The following is a 19,715-nucleotide window of genomic DNA, read 5'->3' on the forward strand; positions in this document are numbered from 1 at the left end:
AGCTAACATCTACATAATTTGAATATTATACTTATCTAATGTTCATTCGTTTTTAAATTTATAATTCCTGCATGAGTTACATCGAAAAAATAAAATAAAACAATGAGTACACAATAACATAATTGGGTTCACTGTAAACAAACGCTAAATATAAACAAAAAAATAAAATTAGGGTGTACCAAATAGTCATAAAACGGGAAAAAACATTTTGTTGTATTTTTAATAAAATTTGTTTACTTCAAAATACAAATAAAAATTAATAAAATTAATAAGATTAAGGACGGGTCTCTCGCATGAAAGACCGAAAGTTAACGCGTTACACCTTCTTTGTTTTATGTCACGGGGGAAATTTCCTATTTTTTGACAAGCATTAAAGGAAACACGATTGTTTTGCTTTCCGTATAGAAGGCGAAACGTCACTTGATCTAGAAGTTAAACAGCATGAACTCGACGACTCTTTTCCTCGTAATAATAAAATTTTCTAAAATTGAAATAGAAAAAAAAAAGAATAGCAAATGAAATTGTCGTTTATAAACGAAAATACAGGAATTCGTGGCTTCCTAACGCACCGGCTCTGACCCCAAAAAAAGAAATATTAAATCTACAAGAGAAAACCTTTGATTAAATGGGATGTTAGAGAAAATGCGGTCACCTTTCTTTTGATATTTACTTGGCGCGATAAGGTGTGGGTTCACACGTACCGCCATTTACACGCGTGTGATATTTTTGCATGTGATGGTAATAACCTGATTCACCCGAAAGAAAATTGAAAATTGCGTGAATTTCTACACTATTGTGTGTAATCACGTTTATGGCTCAATTTTCATCATTGTCTTCTAATTATACAATTAAAAATTAATGTTTTCTTTTTTTGCAATATTTATCGATGCTATTTCGTCTCTCCACGGCTATAGCTTTCAATAACCAGTAGTGTCATACATATGGGACATTAACTTATAAATAAATTAACTATTATTAAATTCCTCTCGCTTTGTTAGTGTCTTGAACCTAATAGATCAAACAGAGCATTTTTTTGATATCAACATTCATTTATAACAAAATATATTTAGTAAACTATAGAGATAAATTTTAAGGTATTCTTGCTAATTAAGTTAAATCCTGAAATTAAGTAAATAATGTGGAATAATTACTTTTCAATGTGAACGTACTCCGTTACCTTCATAAATTTTTTTCTCAGAAATTTTAGAGGTCAAGGCGCTTTGGGAATAACGCCCGATGTTTTTTATTTAACCATAAATTCTTTAAAAAAAATTCCCACGACTATAATTATTATAATATATTTCTATATTTGTATTAGTAGCTAGTCGCGTAATCCTATATTTATATGTACAAAGAAAGGCATGCATTTAGTGTTTTTAAAAATACCCGTTGGTTGGGGTCGTTTCCACGATTTCTCAGGTTTTTCTACTTTTTACGAGAAGTCGTAAAGTTTAAATAGTCAACTACCCTCGAAGTCTGTATTAAGAATAAGGTCGCGTCTTTTGAGTTCATGACCTAACTTAACTACAAGTGCAGTTTTATTTTCCCTAAGTGTCTTGGCGTAATTTTTTAGCAAATGGTTACCGACTTTCGTTCCTCAAAACACTACAAGCAGTATAGTTTTCTTCAATGGCACTTGACAAAATACAGAAAGGTTAGGTGGAATAATACGTTGTGCTAAACTTAGTGTCATCAACCTTTTTAGTAAACTGCTCTTGAACTGGAGTATAGTGATATCTTTTACCTAAAATTTTAGAAAACTTGTGTTTACTTCATGTACAGGAAAAGTTACAATCAGTAATCGATTTATCGATTTTAGTATTTTGCACAATTTGGAATATTTAAAAGACCAATAAATTAATTCATGCAAATTTAATCTAGATAAAAATTTTAAAAATGAATAATTTTAAAAAGTTCGTTCACTTTTTAACAGCAACAAAAACATGTAGTTAATTTCACTTTTTATATACGTTTCTAAATATATTTAAAAATAACTTCTACGTACGAATAAATTTGCGGCAGATTTTCAAAGATTTAATTATTATAAACAGCTAGTGAGTTTAACACGAAAATTCCGGGGTGTATTTTAAACCTGTCGGGGGAAACGCTTTGAAATGATTAAAAAGAAAAACGGAATAATTTTTAAATGTATTTCACGCGAAAGATGAGAAAATTTAATCAAAGAAGGAAGTTATTTTCGTCAACTTTCAACACACATTTCCTTAATTTGTAATTCGCAAAAGATATCATCACTAACGTATAAATTAAGGTTATTCTAAGAAATTAAACTTAATTTTTATTCCTAAATAATCCTTTTGGGTGAAAATCCCGAAATAAATTTGTATTTTTACTAATTATAGATATGAGAGTTCTCTCATCCGTATATTCTTTATCTAAAAGGTACAAATTTATACACCGAAATTAAGATTACTTAAAATACTTTTTATACTTAACTGTACCACAAGTTTATAAGATATGTTAAATAAGTATGACACTTCCTATACTTCGTAATGGTAGAGACTTACTGAGAGCTAGTTTAGACGCGTTTTTTTAGTCTTTGACAGCGCCTCAACAGGCGTCTCTTTACGAGAATCTATGACGTTTCACCTACGTCAGTTCATCACACTCTCTCAGTAATCAGTGACAAACTTATGCAACATACCTTATGATCTTATGACTGTACAAAAAGATCTTTTGAGTTCTGTATGCATTTTTGGGTGGTCTAAATTTGAGTGTTATATAACCGAGTCAATTCATCTTATCACACTTCCGACAATTGAAGAACCATTCATATCAATCAATAAATTTGAACATACGCTATTTCAAAACCCGTTTAGTTTTTAAGAATAGGCATTCTTTATATAGTGCGCGAGAGATCAGAGTATCAGACCAACACTATAGGTTTGTCTGGAAATCACAATAATGCTGATAGAAGAAAAAATCTGTAGAAGAAATTGCTCTTAAGTAACGCCAGGTCAAGTATATGTGTTGTATTTTTACAATATACTTTTTTTCTGTTGATGTCAAAATAGAGCTATATTCATGAAATGCAAACATTAATTTTCTGGGATCCGTAACAAAGAACTGAACATTTTCTTTGACTTTAGGGATTTAGTGAAGTGGTTTTTGCGAATAAGATTATTATAAACCACTTTAATCGGCATCACAAAACTCAGTTTATCCTATCTGTTAAAACTATTTTACTTCAAATTTTCTTCGTCACGGTTAATGGTGAAATTAATTTAAAACAAGTTGGGAAAACCAAAATATTACCTCTCCGAGTCAAGAGGTCTACTACTACAAACTTATTTACCTAGATATGGAATTATTTCTCTTTTTTGAAGTAAAAATTTTCGAAATATTGAAGCAGTATTCCAAGCATAGCGAATAATACAGTAAAGCAGACGACATTTTACATCCAATAAGGATAAATCTTGGACACATGGATATCAGTCAATGGGGAAAAGATCAGGAAATGAAGTCTGCGCTTCAGCTGTTTACCGTATATTCTGATAGCTACATTCACAACTCTGATCCGTTGATGCCTCTTCATTTCAGACACGAAAATCAAAGCCCAAAGTTTACTTCACCTCAGGCCTCAATTATTTACTCTTCGTTTCACTAAGCCTAAAACGGATGATACTTATTTTACCCGCCGGAGTCTAGGTCTTAGTTTTCTTCATGAAATCGCTAAACCAAGGATTATTCTATATACAGATGTAGTATAGCTTAAGTAATATATAAACAGCCATTTCAAATAACAATATTAAAAAAAATCTTTGGAATATCAAAATGAAACAGAGCTTTAAAGCTACAAAAGTACTAAATGCATCATAATTACGAAAAATACTTCCACATATTCACTTTATATTATGGAAAAAGGGAATATTAAGGTTCTGTATGATTTCTTAACACATCAACACAAGGCTAACTGCTAACGCGACGCACTAGTGTAACAATGGACGGACACACACAGACAAAAACATAGACTGCTTTTTAACTCTTTCCGTATTAATTTTGAGTTGAGAAACAAGATTATCTTTAATATTTAAATAAATATAATTATTTTTAATTATTTTAATCTTCAATAATTAACATTAATAATAGTTAAATCGTTTAAAATAAAGTTATACCTATTATCATCTCAAACTTTGCTAATATTGACGTTTAACGTGAAGGTTACCCCTCTTGCCCGCTTTCTTCAAATTTTGGGGTATATATACGATTCGTTTCCATTATAATAGTAAGGAAAAAGCGCAATTGCGAAAACCTTTGGTGGCGATCCCACCTTAGGGAGGCTAGACGTTTCTCGTAACCCTAGCTGATCGCCGCGTATATCCTAAAACCAAACGATGATAATGGAGTAGATGCCAATGAGACAGATTGGTGTCTATGTGGAATAGACGGAAGACCAGTAGATGGTGGTGTTTAGAAGCCAGAATGTACAGACTGGCGTCCAAGTGGAATGGACGAAGACCAGAAGATGGTGGTGATTAGAAGCCAGTATGTACAGACTGGTGTCCATGTGGGATGGACGAAGGTCAAAAGATGGTGGTGATTAGAAGCCAGTAAGTACAGACTGGTGTCCGTGTGGGATGGACAAAGACCAGAATATGGTGGTGTGAGAACTCAAGTAGAGGAGCCATTTCCGTGACTGTGAAAGCAGTTCGGAAATGGCGAACACGTTTGCTCCGATTTGGAAACTGCGAACGCGGTCACGTGGGTGTAACAACAGACAGACAGACACACAGACAGACAGACAGACAGACAGACAGACAGACAGACAGACAGACAGACAGACAGACAGACACGATCGTTACAGAACCTCTCCGTGACATACGTCACTCGGAGAGGTAAAAACATATTTACGCTTTTAGCAGCCGTATAAATTTAACAATTAAAATGATAATACGGTATATACGTCTCAATTAGAAGTTAGTAAAGCAACCAAATTCGTCATCATAAAGAAACACCTCGACCTTGACCATAAAATTTACGAAGCAAATAAAGAATTACTCCTAATTGATGAAAAAAAGAAATCAAATCAAATTTCGAGCGTAGAAAAGAGAAAACATCACTGAATTTTAAAACAGAGGAAAATTTATAATTTGAACTGTTTTGATCATCGTCCTATTTAGAGTTCATAAAAAACTCTCTTCGCCGACAAAACATAAAGAATGAAGCCTTTAACGTGTCCTAAGGGAGATTTTTTTCTTTCTTTCTCCTAATACTACCATCCATAAAGAGGGAAAACGAAATTCCGAAATCGGACCAATGAAATGGTCGAGATGATTTCTCGAAAAACGTTTCAATGATTTCTTCGCTCGTGGACCGGCTTTAATTTGAATTTTTTTACGCTTTCTGGAGAAAAAGTCTTTACCACCAGCTTTGGCCTCCTTTGGCGTACTTAGCTTAACGTCTCGGGGATGCTGTAAAAAAAAGTGGGTGGGAGGTTGCCGAAGAAAGTCTCTCATTGGAGAGGCGACTTTGGCCCACTTTCCAGAAATCAAGATGGTCGCCACTATTAAACTGGGCAGTTGGACCGATTTAGCATCACAGTTGTTCGGATTGAATAGCGGATCGCATCGCGCCGCGAGAGTTCAGTTTAAATACTAAATATATCTATACATCTATATTAAACCAACGCGGTTCCTATAATCATGATTCGTGTAAGTTCAGTTTATGATTGTTACTACTTTGTGGATTACAACCCGTTTATGGATACACACGTGTTTGTTGCATTTTGATAAAAAGTGGTTACCTTCATCGATAATGAATTGACTTTCGGATGACGCAAACTAAAGATAACTTTCAAAAGTTGCGATTTGAAGTGCAAAGTCTCTACCGATTCAAATCTGCCTTGATTATGCGTTTAAAATCGTGGACAACTTTCATTTGTTAACTTTAAAAGTTTGCGTTGTCCAATCGCAATGAGATTGAGTGGACTTGACCCCTCTCTGGTACGCGAATCAAAGTCATCTAAAGACTAGGAGAACCTATAGTCTTTGACTGTGAGTTGTCACTAGACCTTGACTGTGATTCTGCTAACGTGAGCTTCGATGTCAGTACTAAGTTAAGGGCTAGGGAAGGACTTAATTCTCATCGGAAAAACATTCTATCTATGAGAAATTAAGTCTTTTTCAAGCCCTTAACTTAGGTACTTGATATTAAAGTGACCGAGTTCACGTTGAAAGCAGCTCATTCAATCTCATTCCACTATATCTCCGTTTGGCAGTGTGTTTGGAAAAAAATTCGCACATTGCCTTAGAACAATCTTGTCCTTGTCACTTGCAATTTGTTTTATTAAAAGTTCATTTAGCAGTAGCCACTTTATCAAAATCCCAACTTCACAACGTGATTCCAAAAGCATGATTGCATGATGAACTGGTTCTATTTGTGCATGTAATATATTTATATTTTTTAACTAAGTCTAAAATGTTCAGAAGAATTGTTTTTAATAACCAGATAACTGGATTTGTCATAGCATAATTTTATAATGGTCATAAAACATGACTTGAAACAATTCTTCTGATTCGGTTTTATATTAGTTAGAAGAAGTTTGCAAACGTAAACGGAAATAACTGCAAAATGCGTTGCAAACTCCTCTTCAAACATGGGATATAAATGGTGATTTGCACAACTGTCAGGCAAAAAAAACGTATATTTAGCTCATTTGCATGCGTAGAATATAAATTACTTAATTTATATAAGTTTCTATTGTTATGTAAATTAGCCTCCGAGGTATAAGGTAATTTAATATGTAGGTCTAAATTTCAAAAATTTTGGAGATATCATTATAATATCCTAAGAGTAAATTATACTTAAACCCGTATTTAATCTCTTAAAAATAGGTATTTATTAAAATGTTAGTTTCCTCTGCATCAAGAAAAAAAAAGAAGTTAATGGGAGATATAAATGAAGGGTGCAATTGATGCAACAGTCCAAATTTAGCTTTCATTTAAGCTCGAAAAGTTTGAATAAATTAAAAAAAAAAAATAGGAAAACACTTCATTTAAAATTTAAAGAGAGAGTAGAAGAGTGTTCTTAAGGGTATATTCGGTAGCCGTAAGGATTTATTTATTTTTATCTTTGAATTAGGAGATTTATCTAAAAGTAAATTTCGTGAAAGTATGTCAATGTATGTAAACCTAAATCGTATATATGTCATTATGATAATAAATTCCATCATAGGGGAAGGGGGTTGGTTGATACGGTGTAGAGATTCTAGTTACCGTTACCGGTAACGCTACGTCTACGAACTCCATGAACCCTAGCTAGAGAAGAGATAAAACAAAGCCATAAGAAGAAGAAATCAAGTACAACGATCTTATGGTGGCTTCTAATAAAAAAAAAGATTAGTTCTCAATGTTTTGGGGAATAGAAAAATTTATTATTCCAGGTAAGATGGGAAAGAGGGGGTGTAATGATGTTTTTGGAAAGGGACTCTGGGAGGGTTCAACAACACTTCTTTAGGAGGCTGAGGGATCAAAAGCGTTCCGAACAACGTTCATGACCTAGAAAATGAAAAAAATGTTTTGGCGGGTCGCTCGAAGGCCGACAAAAACGTATACGAATCTTCTTTGCCCCGAAGATGTAGATTGGGGAATTTACGCGGAGTGAGAGAGAGATGAGAAAAGAGAATTAAGAGCCAAGACTTCCTTGAAAAAAAATTGTAAGATAGCTGACGCGTTTCGCCACTCGCTTTTTTTATGAGGTCGCGTCATTTTGATTGAAAATTAGAAGCCCCGAGGTGAAGTAAATTCTAGGACAATTCTTTACGAGACTAGTTTTTTCTTTTAATCTTCTCTTCAATAGAAAATTTATTTCAAGTTCAAAAACAATTAGTTATTATCCGTGAGCAAGGCGAGCTTTAGAAAAAGATTTATTCTTTTTTTTTTTTATTCAAGTTTATGTGTCTGTTATTTTGAGTGGGTGTAGGTCAAGAAAGATTATTAAGAAATATTTTGCTAATTTCTGAGTCAATAAGCGTGGTTTTTATCCTCAACTTCACGTGGTGTTAAGCTACGTCATCTACACTGATATAATTATAGAAGTATTCATTATGCCAAAAGTAGAAGCGTCAGTGTAATCTCATATTTGTTTAAATAAAGGTTATTTAGATTAGCCCTTAATTTAGAATATTTGTTGCAATAATTATTGTACTGTTAGAAGAAAGTAAGTTAGGATTTGGCTACACTTTTTTAAGCTATCTGCGTTAACATTCTCAAAACTTTCGACTTCCTCTTAATTTTGATTCAGGTTAATCCGCACCCTACTACATCAAATAGGAAAAACTAACGGATTTAAAAAAGGGTTTAAATTCAAGAAGCTTTATTATAAATAGGAATAAAATATCGTGAAGAAAGGCACCACCCTGCCCTAAGTTATTGGAGAAACGAGGGGACAGTCACTTAGCATAATCGGTATACACGAATGTACCTTTGACTACGCGTAATCTTTAAGTTTACTGCCCTTGACAGTGCTTAAACGATGACGCATAATCCGTAATTGGTGTCTCTAAGAGTGGTTAGCCCCTCGAGCAAACAAACTGCGTGATTTCTTTAAATATAGACTTTGGATAAGGTTACCCTTTATCACGATTTATATTATTCTTTATTTAAACGATGCTTCTAAAATACACGGTGTGTGTCCCGCCCTCATCATACCCTATCGAAGAACAATTGGATTTTATACATCCGCCCTAATTTCTGTAACACAAAAGAAAACTATCTACTGAGATCGCATTTCTCTGTCCCTAATTTAACCCCAAATTGCTTCTTTAATTTGACGAAAAACTGGCGGTTTTCGCTGTTATGGCCGTAATTTTTTCCTTCAAAACGTATTTTACTATAGACCTTAATTTCTCTAGTATGTCTTTCGCATCGTTTGCCATGCGATAAGCTTTAGGAAGGGGCTTCTTTTTTTATTAAGCTATTTTCAGGGTTGTGGTTTTACATTTTTTTTCTGGGTCTGCGTATCGTCCTGCAACGATTAACCCAAGGGGGAAATGATTTTCGAATCAACGTTTAAACGTCGATGATTCGATTTATTCGTGCATGTACGCGCGCGGTTTTTAAAAGGAAAGGATTGATGTTATTACTGGTGTAATGCTTTGGTTTCACTTGAAATTTAAAGAGTTTCACTCGGATGACCAATTTGAGTTTGACACAGAATTCTACTTTAAGTATATAGTGCTTATAATTAATTTGTAATTAGTATTAATAATACGTCGATATTGTATTAAAAAATAAGTGTTTGACGATACGAAAATTCCTATCATCTGTAATTGAAATTTAATTGATGCTTACCCAAAAAATTCATTTTGCTTCGCGAGTTTCCTTTTAAAATTTCAAGGTGAACTCGAATACCCGTAAATCAATTCGCGATAGTTTTGATACTTAAAACTTTTATTAAATACAAGCTTTATCTTTAACACTTATCAATATTTTGGGGATAACTGAGGAGATTTATGAACCAGGAAGAGATGTTTCTCTAGGATAAATTAAAAGGAGTATTTCAAAACATTATTTCTCAAAATGGAAATTGTCGGGTTATGGACTAACAATATCTTGATCTTCACGATGACTTTAAGAAATTTGATGATGGTTGTTATAAAGATATAGGTGCTGACACTTTTTAACACTAATTATTTTAGACGGCCGTGCCCCTCGTTTTGTTGCTCGCTACCCAAGGCCTGTGTCAACAATGGCTCTTCTCGAACATCGGAAATTTCAACCCATTAAGTAGCCTCTTCGGTGGAGGAAACTCTGGTGGTTTCTCCAATGGAGGAGGTAACTTTGGCGGTAATATCTTCACGGACAGTGACTTCCCTATGGAAACCTCCGGTTCCGAACCACCGGAAGTTTTCTTACGTACTGTCTACTTGCCAAACTTATTTGGAGGTGGCGGCGGAGGAGGAGGTAATAGAGGACTCCGCGGACCAATCTTAATTAGGGCTCCTCATCACGAACAAGGTAAGAGAAGTCGATGGCCGTACCGTAACTGGTCTACAAGAGAAACGTTTTTCGCAACTGAAGGTCCCCAACACCAGGAGGGACCTCCTTCCATGGGCAGTCACCCTTTCCCATCCTTCTCAAACTTCCCCGAGGGAGCTTTCTCCAATGAAGGGCCGAGGGAAAATAACGGACCTCATCACGAGAGCAACTTCCCCGGACCTTTCTTGGGAGCAGCTTCCATCCAAGGGCCACCACCGAACTTCCAACAAGGCCCCGAAAATAACTTTCAGCAAGGCCCACCTAACAATTTCGAGCAGGGACCTTCCCAAAATTTTCAGCAGGGACCTTCCCAAAACTTCCAGCAAGGACCTCCTCCAAATTTCCAACAACAACAAGGCCAAAACGAATTTCACCAGGGACCACCCCAAAATTTTGAACAAGGACCTTCTCTACCAAACTTTCAGCAAGATGGCAATGGCGGTTTCCGTATTGAAGGACCGTTCTCTGGACCATTAGCATCGATGTTTGAAAACCAGAACAACAACCATAATAACCATAACAACAACAATCATAATAACAACAACCATAATAATAATAACAACCATAACAACAATGAGGGTTCCCAAGGTCAACCTCGTGGTATTCCAATCCCAGTTTCTGGTAACGTCATTCCCGTCAAGGTTCAAATGCCTCAAGCTCACGGACAACCTATCATCCAAAACGCTCTTCTCCTTTTAGTCCCTCCGAACATTCCAATTCAGGTATTTATTGCCCCATTTTTCTTAACAGGCACGCTTTTTAACGCTCCAATGGCATCGCTTTTTCTCATTATGCGTTTTAATTCGTTTTAAAACAAGGGAGAATCACGTTTTCAGGGTAACTTGGCAGCCGCTGCCGCCGCCGCTGGTAGAGCCGCGTTTCAAATGCAACAACAACAGAACCATCAAAACCACAACAACAATAATAACCATCAAACTTTGGAACGTGGATTCCGTCCCATGCCACCATCAAATCCCATTGCAAACCACCCCAACCACCAGATGGAATCCAGCATTCAATACCACCAAGCTCACGATTTACCACACATGCACGGCGGCTACATCCCGTTCAACCCCCCTACCCCGGCCAAGATCTTGAAGCCCTTGCAAGCCAAGAAATTTCTAGCATCTAAGCCTTCGCAGTTAAAGATTAACCACGGTTCCTCTTCCTCTCATCAGAAGAAGTACGTCAGCATGACTAGCGCTGATGTTAAACCCTCAAACGGGGAAGTGCTCAAAAAGGTAGTCAGGGTAACCCAAAGCTCCAACCAACAAAAAGCGACAGGTAGAAGTATGCCCAAGGCGTCCGCTTCAACTACGTCTACGACGGTGATAGACCCAAAATCGGCCACCACCATGGATGTTAAGACGAACGGGACGTCGCCCGTCGACAAGCCTACTACGGGTTGAAGAATTGAATTGAATCGTGACATTTTAGAAAGACAAACATTTTATTGCCAACGTAAATACAGGATGTCAAAGTATCTTTAATTAGCGAACTCGAGTCAATGTCGGATTAATTCTCGACCCTGACCCCATCCCAGGATCCTGAATTTCCGATACGCGTTATTTAAGCGTCGATTATTTTAGGATTTTAATTTTTTTTTTAAATGCGCAAAATTTCATTCGCTGGCAGTGCCGGTTTGATCCCTCGCGGTACCTACCATTAGTCTAAGGTTCATCATCCAAAGTACAAGACTGCTAAATAAGGCGGTTTTAACTTTGTTATCACACGGAGTATATGTTTTCAGTTTCGTCTCTCATACTTCTACCGCCTACGCCCGCCCACTCAGGTAGTCCCGATGAACCGAGATTATATTTCATAAACAAAACTCATGGGTTTTTCTTTTCTTCATTATAAAAAATGTGTAAATATTTTTTATCATTGAAGATTGTACTTTTTAGTTATTATTTTTCATGTTTTTTATGAATAAAAGATTGCTAAAATATTTAAAACTCTTTGTAAGTTTTTACCATTAGGACCAAACGAACTTGTTAATGTAGACGAGATTCTACGTTATCTAAGTGTGATTATGCAAATTAAACATTTTTCAATTGCAATTCGCTCTTAATTTCACCGTTGGCTTCGCGTAACTCTACATCCAAATTTAAATTCGGATTTTTATTTCCGCTTAAGATTAATTCAAGAAAATGTTTCCCTTGGTTAATCTCCCAAGGTGGACCAGATTATTGCTTTGGAAAGATAGTACGCAAGTACGGAACCTTGGAAGGATCAGAGATCAGGATAGAAAAAAAAACGTTTTCTGTGCTCTAATGTGGGATCATTCTATAGTTTTTATAGAGTAGTACTTTCTTCCTCCTTTATCTTTTCAATATAGGCCTAGTGATAGATAAAGAGAACTGAGAGGATAAATAATCTCTCTATGGCTAATAACTCGGTATTATCAGAAGTAGATATTCGTAACTCCATTCATTAAAACAAATAGTTCCTTTAGTTGGTTTATGAACTTCTGGTATAATAGATCATATCTGCAATATTAAAAACTGTTGACTCCATACAGTTCTGAAACATTTGCCACTAGAAATACTTTAAATATTTATGGGTCAGCATTTCTGTTAAATTTAAAGCTTTCCGAGTAACATTGACCTTTGATTAATTTCCATTCATCCTGTTTAACTCTTAAAGCTAGTACTCCTCCAGTGATAAATAATTTCTCCTTGGCATGGAATGAGAAATAAATTACGTAAGAGAATCACGTGGTTTTTTGGATACCTTCCTACCTAAGCGTCTGAAAGAATAGGGCGCTGAGCGTGTTTCGTCATAGACCCCTTGGCGTTTCTCTTCCCGGCGGAGTTTCGCACGTTTTCCCTTTATCGCGCGGGAACCGCTTAGCGCCATTATTAACCGGCAATCGGGATGAACAACCACGAGCAAAATTGTGTAGGGTCTTCTTACACTATGAACGGCGCTGAGGGCAAAGATGATGCTTTGGAAACATTTCTCTTCACGTCGGAATCAGTTGGGGAAGGTCATCCAGGTGATTTAAATGTTTCTCTATTATTTATTCTTAATTATTTCGTGAACCACATTGTCGAGAGCAAAGGCTTAATAAGTCAATAATGCACACAGTTAGTCCCCCCCATGGCCATGCTCTTGCCTTACTCGCTTTGACTAACACGAGGCCTAAGGAAAGATATAAGGCCAAAATGTTCATAGCACATTGCGTCGCGAAACACGTGGATCGCTTGTTTTAATTAAAATCAGGCGTCAGAAATAAAGACATTAAATTAAAATTTAATTTTAGACAAAATGTGTGATCAAATAAGTGATGCAATCTTAGATGCTCATTTGAAACAAGATCCCAATGCCAAAGTGGCATGTGGTATGTTTCTTATCTTTCCCTACAGTGTTTCTAAAGAAATAAGATTTAAAACTTCCGGATTATTATCAGAAACTGCCACCAAAACGGGGATGATAATGGTCTTTGGGGAAATAACTTCTCACGCTAATGTTGACTACCAAAAGATTATCAGAGACACAGTGAAAAAAATTGGTTATGATAACTGCAAGAAAGGATTTGATTATAAAACTTGCAATGTATTAGTGGCTGTAGAACAACAAAGCCCCAATATTGCCCAAGGAGTACACGTTAACAGAGTAGATGAAGAAATTGGAGCCGGAGATCAGGTGGGTTAATAAATTAAATTCAAATGTTATTAGAAAATTGAGTATGGAAAATCCTCCGCAGGGTCTCATGTTTGGTTACGCCACTAATGAAACTGAGGAATGTATGCCCTTGACTGTAGTTCTTTCTCATAAGCTTAATGCAAAATTAGCGGAGCTTAGAAACAATGGCACCTTTTGGTGGGCTGGACCTGATTCTAAAACTCAGGTACTCTCCTATTCAAAATTATAGCCCTAAACTTTATCATAACTTAAAATTTAATTAAACCTGATTTAAAATAAGGTGACTTGCGAGTATTATTTTGACCGAGGAGCCGCTGTTCCTGTCAGAGTTCACTCTGTTGTTGTATCAACGCAACATCTGGAGGAAAAACCTCTTGACGAATTACGCAAGGATGTTATGGAAAAAGTGATCAAAGTTGTAATTCCCAAAAAGTACTTAGACGATCGAACTGTGTATCATATTAATCCTTGTGGAGAATTTATTGTTGGAGGACCAATGGTAACCGCAAATAAAGGGTCTACTCTAAATGGAATCTGAATGGGATTAAAATTTATATTTTATTTTTGTTTTTTAAGGGTGATGCTGGTTTGACTGGACGTAAGATAGTTGTTGATACTTACGGAGGTTGGGGAGCTCATGGAGGTGGAGCATTTTCCGGGAAAGATCCCACTAAAGTTGACAGATCTGCAGCTTATGCCGCTCGGTGGGTGGCCAAGTCTCTAGTTAATGCTGGGTTGTGCAGACGCTGTCTTGTGCAGGTATAAGGGCGTTTTATTTCTTCATTTTCAGTTAGTTTTAAAGCTAATTAGAAAGACTTAAAAAATAATCTCTGTTTTAGGTTTCATACGCTATTGGAATAGCCGAACCATTGTCAATTACTATATTTTCCTATGGCACTTCATCTAGGCCTCCTCATGAGCTTCTAGATATTGTCAAATCAAATTTTGACTTGAGACCAGGTGTCATTATGAGGTAAATATGGTTGAATAGAGTTTCCAATTTAATTGGTTTAAATTGTCATTGAGAAATATTAGATAATTTATACAATCGCGGGAAAAAAAAATGTGACGTAATTTATACAATTGCGACGTAAATGTGGCGTCATTTATACAATTGCGACCCAAATGTGGCGTCATTTATACAATTGCGCCCCAAATGTGACGTAATTTATACAATTGCGCCCAAAATGTGGCGTAATTTATACAATTGCGCCCCAAATGTGACGTAATTTATACAATTGCGCCCAAAATGTGACTTAATTTGTACAATGGTGCCCAAAATGTGGCGTAATTTATACACTTGCGCCCAAAATGTGGCGTAATTTATACAATGGCGCCCAAAATGTGACGTAATTTATACACTTGCGCCCAAAATGTGACGTAATTTATACAATCGCGCCCAAAATGTGGCGTAATTTATACAATCGGGGGGGGGGGAGGAAATGTGGCGTAATTTATACAATCGGGGGGGGGAGGAAATGTGGCGTAATGTATACAATCGGGGGGGGGGGGGAATGTGGCGTAATTTATACAATCGGGGGGGGGAGGAAATGTGGCGTAATGTATACAATCGGGTGGGGGGAGGAAATGTGGCGTAATGTATACAATCGGGGGGGGAATGTGGCGTAATTTATACAATCGCGCCCAAAATGTGGCGTAATTTATACAATCGGGGGGGGGAGGAAATGTGGCGTAATTTATACAATCGGGGGGGGAGGAAATGTGGCGTAATGTATACAATCGGGGGGGGAATGTGGCGTAATTTATACAATCGCGCCCAAAATGTGGCGTAATTTATACAATCGGGGGGGGGGGAGGAAATGTGGCGTAATTTATACAATCGGGGGGGGAGGAAATGTGGCGTAATGTATACAATCGGGGGGGGGGAATGTGGCGTAATTTATACAATCGGGTGGGGGGAGGAAATGTGGCGTAATGTATACAATCGGGTGGGGGGAGGAAATGTGGCGTAATTTATACAATCGGTGGAAAATGTGGCGTCATTTATACAGTCGTGGGGAAAAATATTTCGTAATATATGCAATCATATGAAAATCACATCAGAAAAATGAAGGACTTTGTCGACATTATTTTCTATAGAGAGCTGAATCTGAAACACCCAATTTACCAAGAAACAAGTTGTTACGGACATTTTGGGCATTCACAGTTTCCATGGGAAATCCCAAAGAAGCTCGTGTTGTGACAGTGGATGTCACCGTCTAATATTAGAAAAAAAACCACCACTAGCGGAGTAATAACGAGTCCTTCTCCATTTACTTTGAGACTCTTTTCAAAAATAATATGTGGCTTTAAATTATGATACATGACGCGTCATTTAAATGTAGAATGAAATCCCGGAAATATTTCAATCACTAGGCGATCGTAAACAAAAACGAGACTCTATCCTGGTTTTAATTTTTTCTGGCTTTACATTCCAAGACTTAATAATTAATAACGTAGAAAATAAACTTTCTCTAATGAAATTCTATAAACGTTTTCCCCCATCTTCTATCCCAGCCTCTTTTACCATAAATATTTAAAAAAATATAACTCTTTTTTTTATTATTTAATATCAATTATGTATACGCAACAAACAAACAAACAATCGATAGTCAAATCTTTACAAGACCTTAATTTTTTTTTCTTTCTTAATTCTCTAGTGATGTGTTGAGAAAATATGACGCAAAAATTTTGACCTTTAAAAACTGGTATTATTGTTTTATTGACAGTTTTTAAATGCAAATTTTTGACAGCGTGATCTCTAATGTTATATATGGTTAATAAAAAACTTTTTAAAATAATTTTATTAGACTCGCATTTATTGAATTGTTTATTTTACAAAGAAAGTTTTTTAAGACTTACAAAAAAAGGTATTTTACAGTTTATCTTATTACTATTAAGTACTGACGTGAAAATGTTGGTGTTCCTCAAAGTGTGATTATTATTCAAGTGTCTAGCTCTCTGCAATAGTAGCCTAACTCCATGCATCTCTGGCAAAGATCTTGCGGGTGTGGCTTTTTCATATTGCCAACTTTCTTTCCTTTATGAAGTGGTCTCTAAACCAATTATAAATTGTTACCATAAATGTACTTCATTGTGCACTAAAAAACTTCTAGTTACACAATCCCCACAGGCGCAAAAAAAGGTTTTGCTGTCAGTTTGAATAATTTACCTTATTAAACGTAACTAAAATAGGGTTCAACTACAAGTGAAACTGGCTTATACTTTTCGTTAAAACCAATTTAAGTAACTTGACCTATAACCTGATGGAAATTTTACCCACAAATTCTCATTAAGATAAAAAAAATTTTTCATCCATTTTTCATTGCCTATTTCTGTATGCAACCACTCTCTGTACTCTGTTGCCATTTTCCAAATGCATTGACTTATGCATACTTACTTGTTTATGTGGATAAACTCCCAATCCACATAATTTACATTTTTGAAAAGTGTTGGCCCAACTATTGCCACTGCACCAATATCTTTTGCAAACCCAGCATTGGTACTCTCCAAAACTTCTCCTTTTACCTTGATAGGGAGTTAGCCAATTATTCGTCTTCCTACTCTTACGTTTTCCCTGTAAAGTAAATTTCTTTCAATAAACCCGCCCAAAACTTAGTTCGTATTGTAATCCACTCTTGATAAAACTTACCATTGTAGAATTTGCACCTTTTTGAACTCGGAATTTATTAAAACCCTAGCTGTGTTTTGCAAAGTATTATTTGTTCGTGAAATCACTTTGATTAGATCGTTTCAGATTATCAATGTGACATAATTTGTTTTAAATAATAGTTATTTGAATTGTTTATCAACAATACGTACGCCTCTGACAAAATGAAACTAAAACAAAATCGTTTTCCTTTCTAGACTTTTGACCAATAGTAGGCAGAAAACGAATTTAACTTAGTGACCCTTTGACCAATAAGGAGCGTGGGAATAAAATTTAACAGCGAACCTTCTAAATTTTCTCACGGTATAGAGTAGTGGCACCAGCTGTATTTTTCCATTGAACCTAGTATGAACGTATGCCTGCCATTACTTGTCTTTCTAACTTAAATTGTATTATTGTCCAATATTTCACGAAAAATTAACGATTAGTTAGTTGAATATTGAACGCATAGTTGACTTGGACTAATTACTTTGCATATGTTAAAGGAAGAACTTATCATTATTTTTTATTTGCCTAGAACATATATAAACGAGAGCATATCAAAAAATTAATAATTCAAATTGAAATTTTGTGTACATTTACGACATTAAATAATAGATTAATTTTTGCACAATAGTTAGGTAAAAATAAATCTTTGTGTTTTTTGAGATGGTCAATATCTTCTGTAACCTTTACAGTCGCCATATTTCTTGCATTTTTCGCATAAATGTTTGGGGTGCTCTTTTGTTTCATCAATCTTAGAGTCCAAACCCTCGGGTTTTTCCAAAGGTTTCTGAAACGGTAATTATATAAAATCTGTAATACTAAAATTACATTAACATCGCTGACTCTAACCTGCTTATGCGGATAAACGTTTATATGGCAGCTCTGGCATTGCTGCTCCATGTTTGCCCAACTATTTGCACTCATCCATGTTCTAAAACATTTTGTGCACCGATATTCTCCGAAACATCTCCTATTTCCCTGATAGGGTGTCAGCCCTTTATCCTTTCCAGCATCCTTGTAACGAAAAGTGTTAACAAAGTGAAACTAAAACTATAGAGTAATTTATTTTCTATATATAGCAACGTCATAAACCCTCTATCTCTTACCGTAGTGACATCCCCCCTTCCGGGGGCGAATAGTATTATCTATTTCAAAGTTTCCCCCAACACGGGGGATACGCAATTAACTCCCCTCTCTACCGAAATTACTCTATACATATTTTCAGAAGTTAATGATTTATATCTTCGGAAGTATAAGACTCAGAAGCTTTCTAGAGTAACCCTCCCTGTTAGACAAACATTTCACGTGACTTTCATGAAAGGGGTAAATATTACCCTCACAACTGACGAGGTTTTCCTAATCTCCTGCGTGAAAGAATCCTAAAGTGGAAGGAAAAGAGAACTCGAGTTTGATCAGAATGCCTAGCACGGTCTTTTAGTATTGAAGCAGTTGTTCTTTGGATCCTTTCTCATTCGCTAACTCAAATCACAGACCACGTGATTGTGACAAAACGCGAAAACGTCTGTATAAGAGCGGGGTCGTAGGATCTAATATACGAGGTGACTAACAGAGACGGTTCGAATTTTCTCCGAGTCTTATTCTTCTTAGGACAGAAGTCATTAACTTCTGCAATTTCGTATTCATGAAAGGTTTATCAAGAGCAAATCAATTAACTTACCATTGTTTTCCCTCGTTATCGTTTCTCAACCTATTGTTAAAATAGGTTAAACGGTAGCAAAAGTACTTACTACAACTATTCTATTGTGGCTAAGAATTATTAATTGGTATTTAATAAGAGTTGCTAATTTGCGATACCTTATATGGCAACAGATAGTGAAATCTAATCAAAATCATTTGGGGAGATGAAGTCACACACCGTTTCATTTAGTCAATACTTCTTCCCCCATTTTTATACTACGAAAACAGGAATGATGATTCTTTCGAAAAATTGTTTATAAAGTGGCGGCTACACAACTGTAAGCTTCCCCAATCTCATTGTAAGTACCTGGTCAATGGGTGAAGTGTGAGCGTGTAGCCGGGACTTAAGTTAAAATAACGGTTTCTCATTACCGAGGGAGTTCAATTCGTTCATTTTAATGGAATATGCCCATTGTACCCAAATATTAAATTTCGTGATATTGAATGATTGCAGCCTTGAAGGGTCCTATTTTCACATTGAAAAGACAGTTATTTCTACCTAGCATATAACGTAGGGAATAAAATAGAAAATACACAAAGAATCCCCCTCTCTTTCCCCGTCTTAAAGCAAAGCGCGGGTCCAGCGAGTCCCCTACAAGGCGACTTTCCCCCTATACGAGTCCAGTTTTGGCTTGGAGTGAACTCGTACTCTAAAGTTAAATCACGACGCTTGGCCCATGGTCACGTCAATAAAGAGGAGAGATTAGAAACAATCTCTT

General features: G+C 36.0%; 4 protein-coding genes across 7 annotated transcripts in view; 2 read left to right on the plus strand and 2 right to left on the minus strand.

The window, feature by feature from the left end:
- Positions 1–12,055, plus strand: part of LOC149609998 (uncharacterized) — a 60,866-nt gene extending 48,811 nt beyond the window's left edge. Inside the window, exons 1-4 of one of the 3 annotated variants that reach the window (XM_089859892.1) lie at positions 5,450–5,669; positions 9,656–9,974; positions 10,038–10,717; positions 10,832–12,055. In XM_089859892.1, coding sequence (XP_089716018.1) covers positions 5,661–5,669; positions 9,656–9,974; positions 10,038–10,717; positions 10,832–11,404 — 1,581 coding nt within the window. In that variant the 5' untranslated portion in view covers positions 5,450–5,660 and the 3' untranslated portion in view covers positions 11,405–12,055. Of the gene's footprint in view, positions 1–5,449; positions 5,670–9,655; positions 9,975–10,037; positions 10,718–10,813 lie in introns of those variants that run through there. The other 2 variants (XM_089859891.1, XM_089859893.1) reach the window with 2 other exon arrangements.
- Positions 12,056–12,821: 766 nt separating this feature from the next.
- On the plus strand, positions 12,822–16,444 carry LOC149610001 (S-adenosylmethionine synthase-like). 2 transcript variants are annotated; one of them, XM_089859907.1, is made up of 8 exons: positions 12,828–12,993; positions 13,261–13,338; positions 13,408–13,643; positions 13,705–13,848; positions 13,924–14,142; positions 14,220–14,402; positions 14,483–14,616; positions 15,744–16,444. In XM_089859907.1, the coding sequence occupies exons 1-8, from the start codon at positions 12,873–12,875 to the stop codon at positions 15,844–15,846; spliced, it is 1,218 nt and encodes a 405-aa protein (XP_089716033.1). In that variant the 5' UTR covers positions 12,828–12,872; the 3' UTR covers positions 15,847–16,444. The 2 variants fall into 2 exon arrangements, with proteins under 2 accessions (XP_089716031.1, XP_089716033.1); XM_089859905.1 differs by having other exon boundaries at positions 12,822–12,993; positions 13,261–13,643.
- Positions 16,442–17,509, minus strand: LOC149610002 (zinc finger CCHC domain-containing protein 24-like). Its single transcript, XM_089859950.1, has 3 exons — positions 17,296–17,509; positions 17,044–17,220; positions 16,442–16,699 (listed from the first exon to the last, which is right to left on the minus strand). The coding sequence occupies exons 1-3, from the start codon at positions 17,296–17,298 to the stop codon at positions 16,589–16,591; spliced, it is 291 nt and encodes a 96-aa protein (XP_089716076.1). The 5' UTR covers positions 17,299–17,509; the 3' UTR covers positions 16,442–16,588.
- A 171-nt stretch (positions 17,510–17,680) lies between these two features.
- On the minus strand, positions 17,681–18,272 carry LOC149610003 (zinc finger CCHC domain-containing protein 24-like). Its single transcript, XM_089859958.1, has 2 exons — positions 18,148–18,272; positions 17,681–18,085 (listed from the first exon to the last, which is right to left on the minus strand). The coding sequence occupies exons 1-2, from the start codon at positions 18,220–18,222 to the stop codon at positions 17,966–17,968; spliced, it is 195 nt and encodes a 64-aa protein (XP_089716084.1). The 5' UTR covers positions 18,223–18,272; the 3' UTR covers positions 17,681–17,965.
- Positions 18,273–19,715: the final 1,443 nt, after the last annotated feature.

Source organism: Phalangium opilio, unplaced genomic scaffold (assembly GCF_054372755.1).
Source record: "Phalangium opilio isolate 3A_F unplaced genomic scaffold, DU_Popi_V2 ptg000344l_1, whole genome shotgun sequence".
In the NCBI taxonomy this organism is placed as follows: Eukaryota; Metazoa; Arthropoda; class Arachnida; order Opiliones; family Phalangiidae; genus Phalangium; species Phalangium opilio.

Excerpts from the sequence above, each read along its gene's own strand:
- LOC149610001 (XM_089859905.1), top strand. The coding sequence starts at position 12,873 with ATGAACAACCACGAGCAAAATTGTGTAGGGTCTTCTTACACTATGAAC. Across the intron at positions 13,644-13,704 it reads AAATTGGAGCCGGAGATCAG|GGTCTCATGTTTGGTTACGC; the intron begins GTGGGTTAATAA and ends AATCCTCCGCAG. Across the intron at positions 14,617-15,743 it reads AGACCAGGTGTCATTATGAG|AGAGCTGAATCTGAAACACC; the intron begins GTAAATATGGTT and ends TATTTTCTATAG.
- LOC149610003 (XM_089859958.1), bottom strand. The coding sequence starts at position 18,222 with ATGAGTGCAAATAGTTGGGCAAACATGGAGCAGCAATGCCAGAGCTGC. Across the intron at positions 18,086-18,147 it reads ACGTTTATCCGCATAAGCAG|AAACCTTTGGAAAAACCCGA; the intron begins GTTAGAGTCAGC and ends TTACCGTTTCAG.
- LOC149610002 (XM_089859950.1), bottom strand. Across the intron at positions 16,700-17,043 it reads GAGTTTATCCACATAAACAA|AGACCACTTCATAAAGGAAA; the intron begins GTAAGTATGCAT and ends TAATTGGTTTAG.